Source organism: Oncorhynchus masou, unplaced genomic scaffold, assembly GCF_036934945.1.
Source record: "Oncorhynchus masou masou isolate Uvic2021 unplaced genomic scaffold, UVic_Omas_1.1 unplaced_scaffold_4039, whole genome shotgun sequence".
NCBI lineage: Eukaryota > Metazoa > Chordata > Actinopteri > Salmoniformes > Salmonidae > Oncorhynchus > Oncorhynchus masou.
In genome coordinates, this window is record NW_027010439.1 from 1 (window position 1) to 6,503 (window position 6,503).

A 6,503-nucleotide genomic window follows, 5' to 3' on the forward strand; every position below is an offset into this window, starting at 1 on the left:
CAGAACCACTGGGGAGGGACTGGGGACAGAGAGAAGGACAGAACCACTAGGGAGGGACTGGGGACAGAGAGAAGGACAGAACCACTAGGGAGGGGGCAGAGAAGGACAGAACCACTAGGGGACAGGACAGAACCACTAGGGAGGGACTGGGGACAGAGAAAGGACAGAACCACTAGGGAGGGACTGGGGGCAGAGAGAGAAGGACAGAACCACTAGAGGGACTGGGGACAGAGACAGAACCACTAGGGAGGGACTGGGGACAGAGAGAAGGACAGAACCACTAGGGAGGGACTGGGGACAGAGAGAAGGACAGAACCACTAGGGAGGGACTGGGGACAGAGAGAAGGACAGAACCACTGGGGAGACTGGGGAGAGAGAGCAGGACAGAACCACTGGGGAGGGACTGGGGACAGAGAGAAGGACAGAACCACTAGGGAGGGACTGGGGACAGAGAGAGAAGGACAGAACCACTAGGGAGGGACTGGGGACAGAGAGAGGACAGAACCACTGGGGAGGGACTGGGGACAGAGAGAAGGACAGAACCACTAGGGAGGGACTGGGGGCAGAGAGAGAAGGACAGAACCACTAGGGAGGGACTGGGGGCAGAGAGAAGGACAGAACCACTAGGGAGGGACTGGGGACAGAGAGAAGGACAGAACCACTAGGGAGGGACTGGGGACAGAGAGAAGGACAGAACCACTGGGGAGAGACTGGGGACAGAGAGAGAAGGACAGAACCACTAGGGAGGGACTGGGGGCAGAGAGAGAAGGACAGAACCACTAGGGAGGGACTGGGGACAGAGAGAAGGACAGAACCACTAGGGAGGGACTGGGGGCAGAGAGAGACTGGGGACAGGACAGAACCACTAGGGAGGGACTGGGGACAGAGAGAAGGACAGAACCACTAGGGAGGGACTGGGGACAGAGAAAGGACAGAACCACTGGGGGAGAGACTGGGGACAGAGAGAGCAGGACAGAACCACTGGGGAGGGACTGGGGACAGAACCAATGGGGAGGGACTAGGGACAGAACCAATGGGGAGAAGGACAGAACCACTAGGGAGGGACTGGGGACAGAGAGAAGAACAGAACGACTGGGGAGGGACTGGGGACAGAGAGAGAAGGACAGAACCACTAGGGAGGGACTGGGGACAGAGAGAAGGACAGAACCACTGGGGAGGGACTGGGGACAGAGAGAGAAGGACAGAACCACTAGGGAGGGACTGGGGACAGAGAGAAGGACAGAACCACTGGGGAGAGACTGGGGACAGAGAGAAGGACAGAACCACTGGGGAGGGACTGGGGACAGAGAGAGAAGGACAGAACCACTGGGGAGGGACTGGGGACAGAGAGAGAAGGACAGAACCACTAGGGAGGGACTGGGGACAGAGAGAAGGACAGAACCACTGGGGAGGGACTGGGGACAGAGAGAGAAGGACAGAACCACTAGGGAGGGACTGGGGACAGAGAGAAGGACAGAACCACTGGGGAGAGACTGGGGACAGAGAGAGCAGGACAGAACCACTGGGGAGGGACTGGGGACAGAACCAATGGGGAGGGACTAGGGACAGAGAGAGAAGGACAGAACCACTAGGGAGGGACTGGGGACAGAGAGAAGGACAGAACCACTGGGGAGAGACTGGGGACAGAGAGAGCAGGACAGAACCACTGGGGAGAGACTGGGGACAGAGAGAAGGACAGAACCACTAGGGAGGGACTGGGGGCAGAGAGAGAAGGACAGAACCACTAGGGAGGGACTGGGGACAGAGAGAAGGACAGAACCACTAGGGAGGGACTGGGGGCAGAGAGAGAAGGACAGAACCACTAGGGAGGGACTGGGGACAGAGAGAAGGACAGAACCACTAGGGAGGGACTGGGGACAGAGAGAAGGACAGAACCACTAGGGAGGGACTGGGGACAGAGAGAAGGACAGAACCACTAGGGAGGGACTGGGGACAGAGAGAAGGACAGAACCACTGGGGAGAGACTGGGGACAGAGAGAGCAGGACAGAACCACTGGGGAGGGACTGGGGACAGAGAGAAGGACAGAACCACTAGGGAGGGACTGGGGACAGAGAGAGAAGGACAGAACCACTAGGGAGGGACTGGGGACAGAGAGAAGGACAGAACCACTCGGGAGGGACTGGGGACAGAGAGAAGGACAGAACCACTAGGGAGGGACTGGGGGCAGAGAGAGAAGGACAGAACCACTAGGGAGGGACTGGGGGCAGAGAGAGAAGGACAGAACCACTAGGGAGGGACTGGGGACAGAGAGAAGGACAGAACCACTAGGGAGGGACTGGGGACAGAGAGAAGGACAGAACCACTGGGGAGAGACTGGGGACAGAGAGAAGGACAGAACCACTAGGGAGGGACTGGGGGCAGAGAGAGAAGGACAGAACCACTAGGGAGGGACTGGGGACAGAGAGAAGGACAGAACCACTAGGGAGGGACTGGGGGCAGAGAGAGAAGGACAGAACCACTAGGGAGGGACTGGGGACAGAGAGAAGGACAGAACCACTAGGGAGGGACTGGGGACAGAGAGAAGGACAGAACCACTGGGGAGAGACTGGGGACAGAGAGAGCAGGACAGAACCACTGGGGAGGGACTGGGGACAGAACCAATGGGGAGGGACTAGGGACAGAGAGAGAAGGACAGAACCACTAGGGAGGGACTGGGGACAGAGAGAAGAACAGAACGACTGGGGAGGGACTGGGGACAGAGAGAGAAGGACAGAACCACTAGGGAGGGACTGGGGACAGAGAGAAGGACAGAACCACTGGGGAGGGACTGGGGACAGAGAGAGAAGGACAGAACCACTAGGGAGGGACTGGGGACAGAGAGAAGGACAGAACCACTGGGGAGAGACTGGGGACAGAGAGAAGGACAGAACCACTGGGGAGGGACTGGGGACAGAGAGAAGGACAGAACCACTGGGGAGGGACTGGGGACAGAGAGAGAAGGACAGAACCACTAGGGAGGGACTGGGGACAGAGAGAAGGACAGAACCACTGGGGAGGGACTGGGGACAGAGAGAAGGACAGAACCACTAGGGAGGGACTGGGGACAGAGAGAAGGACAGAACCACTGGGGAGAGACTGGGGACAGAGAGAGCAGGACAGAACCACTGGGGAGGGACTGGGGACAGAACCAATGGGGAGGGACTAGGGACAGAGAGAGAAGGACAGAACCACTAGGGAGGGACTGGGGACAGAGAGAAGGACAGAACCACTGGGGAGAGACTGGGGACAGAGAGAGCAGGACAGAACCACTGGGGAGGGACTGGGGACAGAACCAATGGGGAGGGACTAGGGACAGAGAGAGAAGGACAGAACCACTAGGGAGGGACTGGGGACAGAGAGAAGGACAGAACCACTGGGGAGGGACTGGGGACAGAGAGAGAAGGACAGAACCACTAGGGAGGGACTGGGGACAGAGAAGGACAGAACCACTGGGGAGAGACTGGGGACAGAGAGAGCAGGACAGAACCACTGGGGAGGGACTGGGGACAGAACCAATGGGGAGGGACTAGGGACAGAGAGAGAAGGACAGAACCACTAGGGAGGGACTGGGGACAGAGAGAAGGACAGAACCACTGGGGAGAGACTGGGGACAGAGAGAGCAGGACAGAACCACTGGGGAGGGACTGGGGACAGAACCAATGGGGAGGGACTAGGGACAGAGAGAGAAGGACAGAACCACTAGGGAGGGACTGGGGACAGAGAGAAGGACAGAACCACTGGGGAGAGACTGGGGGCAGAGAGAGAAGGACAGAACCACTAGGGAGGGACTGGGGACAGAGAGAGAAGGACAGAACCACTAGGGAGGGACTGGGGACAGAGAGAAGGACAGAACCACTGGGGAGAGACTGGGGGCAGAGAGAGAAGGACAGAACCACTAGGGAGGGACTGGGGACAGAGAGAAGGACAGAACCACTGGGGAGGGACTGGGGACAGAGAGAGCAGGACAGAACCACTGGGGAGGGACTGGGGACAGAGAGCAGGACAGAACCACTGGGGAGGGACTGGGGACAGAGAGCAGGACAGAACCACTGGGGAGGGACTGGGGACAGAGAGAGCAGGACAGAACCACTGGGGAGGGACTGGGGACAGAACCAATGGGGAGGGACTAGGGACAGAGAGAGAAGGATACAGTCAACGATACATCCACCATGGATGTTCCCGCTCTGGGAGAAGTGGAGCTGGATGAACTTCCCAAAGCGACTAGAATTGTTGTTGTACACTGTCTTGGCATTCCCAAACGCCTCCATGATAGGACTGCACACAGAGAGGAATGTTAGTGTGTGTGTATTTAGACAGTTGTGTGTCTGTGTGTCTGTGTGTGTGTGTGTGTGTGTGTACCTGCTCTGAACGATGGACTGCTCCACTGGTGTGGTCTTCTCAGAAGGAGGCATCCCAGCAGAGTTCTGGCTCATCACAGACAGGAACTGGAGCAGCAGCTTGGTGCTCTCTGTCTTACCAGCCCCCGACTCCCCACTGGAACACACACACACACACACGCACACACACACGCACACACACACGGTCACACGGTCACACGGTCACACTCTAAAAACCACACTTAACCTTTCTCTGACCTTCTCCACCAAATGAATCTGATAGGTCAACACAATTTGTCTTGACTATAACATATATTAAACAGTGATTGGTTAATAGATATTGAGTTAGCCTTTGGTCTGTACACCAATCAGATTCATGACTGAATCTTCATTGGATGTGATTGGACAAGGGGTCAGATAGGAAAGGTATAAACAACAACTTCCTACTCGACCAATCAAATCTCACCTGATGAGGACGCATTGGCTGTCGTGTCGTTTCCAGATGCAGCGGTAACACTCATTGGCTACAGCGAAGATATGGGGCGGGAGTTGTCCGATGTGGTGTCGACTGTACAGCTCAACTCTATCTAGGTCATACATGCCTGGGATCTGTTTATAAGGGTTCACCGCCGCCAGGATACTGCCTATGTTGGTCTGAGACACACACACACACACACACACACACACACACACACACACACACACACACACACACACACACACACACACACACACACACACACACACACACACACACACACACACACACACACACACACACACACACAAGTTGTATCCAGAACCAGGATGAGATGTACTATATATTACTCAGAGAAACACAGACAGAGGAGAGAACAGAGCTAGAGAGAGGAGAGAGGAGAGAGGAGGCCAGCAATTTTGGAGTAGAAAAGAGCAGTTCTTGTTTACTTCCCTACGTTCAGCTGACACATCAAGTCAGCAAGCCTCACATCGGATCATATTCTGTACTCTGCATATTCTCTGGACACACACACACACACACACACACTGACACAGAAACGTGACCAGCACACCGGGTGAACTAATACGATCAGCTTAAAGGAAATCCCTCCACATCATCTCGATAAGGTCATCTGCCGTGCCCCCTGTCTCACACAGACACACAGTGTGTCCCCTCATCTACATTAGGTCACTCTGTGTGTCTCTGTGTCCTTTAAGCCATGTATCTTTCTATGTTCTGTGTCTGTCTGCCTGTCAATTCATGATATCAAACCTATCTCTATTTAGGGGAAAACACAGTACTGTTGTCTACTACTGTAGAGAGGTGCATTATGGGTAGTAGGGCTGAGGCTGGGTGCCAGTAAAGCAGATGTGAACTACTTAGCTAGTTACCATGCAAGAGTGTGTAATTTATAGACCACCTCCCCAGACACACACACACACACACACACATGGACAGAAGAAGAGATGATATAAGCTGATTTGTGTTTCCCGTCAAAAGCCTTTAGCCAGGAGATTACCGGAAGAGGAGGGGAGGCATTCATTGTATAGCACATGCATGTGTGTGTGTGTGTGTGTTAGTGTGTGACTTACATAGATGCTGTCCTTCTGGTAGCGCTGGTAGAGGTTGTGCATGATGGCAGCTTCGTGTAGTTCTGCCAGAGTGGACATGTCCTCCACCCCATCTATACTGGACTGATGCATAGCGTACACTCTCTCTCTAGTCACCTCAGCCTGCTGGAGATACAACACCTAGAGGGGATGGGGGGGGGGGGACAGAGACAGAAAGAGAGGAGTGGAGATATATATATAGAGACAGAGACAGAGAGAGACAGAGAGAGACAGAGGGGATACATATTACAGTTGCAAAGGTAAATATTGCACAGTTGGAGTTAATGACATTTAGTCTAATTTCAATTAAATTCTAATTCATGAATTGAGAAAGAGAGGTATTTTCAGTTCTTGCAATTCCTTGCAAACGATCACCACTGGTGTATTGTGGGTGTGTTGCTAAGGCCCTTCCACTGGTGTATTGAGGGTGTGTTGCTAAGGCCCTACCACTGGTGTATTGAGGGTGTGTTGCTAAGGCCCTACCACTGGTGTATTGAGGGTGTGTTGCTAAGGCCCTTCCACTGTTGTATTGAGAGGGTGTGTTATTGAGGGTGTGTTGCTAAGGCCCTACCACT

The 6,503-nt window shown here is 54.7% G+C and overlaps 1 protein-coding gene across 1 annotated transcript; it reads right to left on the reverse strand.

The window, feature by feature from the left end:
- Positions 1-4,114: 4,114 nt before the first annotated feature.
- LOC135534862 (unconventional myosin-X-like) lies at positions 4,115-6,046 on the reverse strand (the record flags this gene model as incomplete). The annotated part of the gene is made up of 4 exons (XM_064961676.1): positions 5,911-6,046; positions 4,805-4,992; positions 4,361-4,495; positions 4,115-4,276 (listed from the first exon to the last, which is right to left on the reverse strand). Coding segments are annotated over exons 1-4 (596 nt in total), but the record flags the coding sequence as incomplete, so codon positions are not given.
- Between the last annotated feature and the right edge of the window lie 457 nt (positions 6,047-6,503).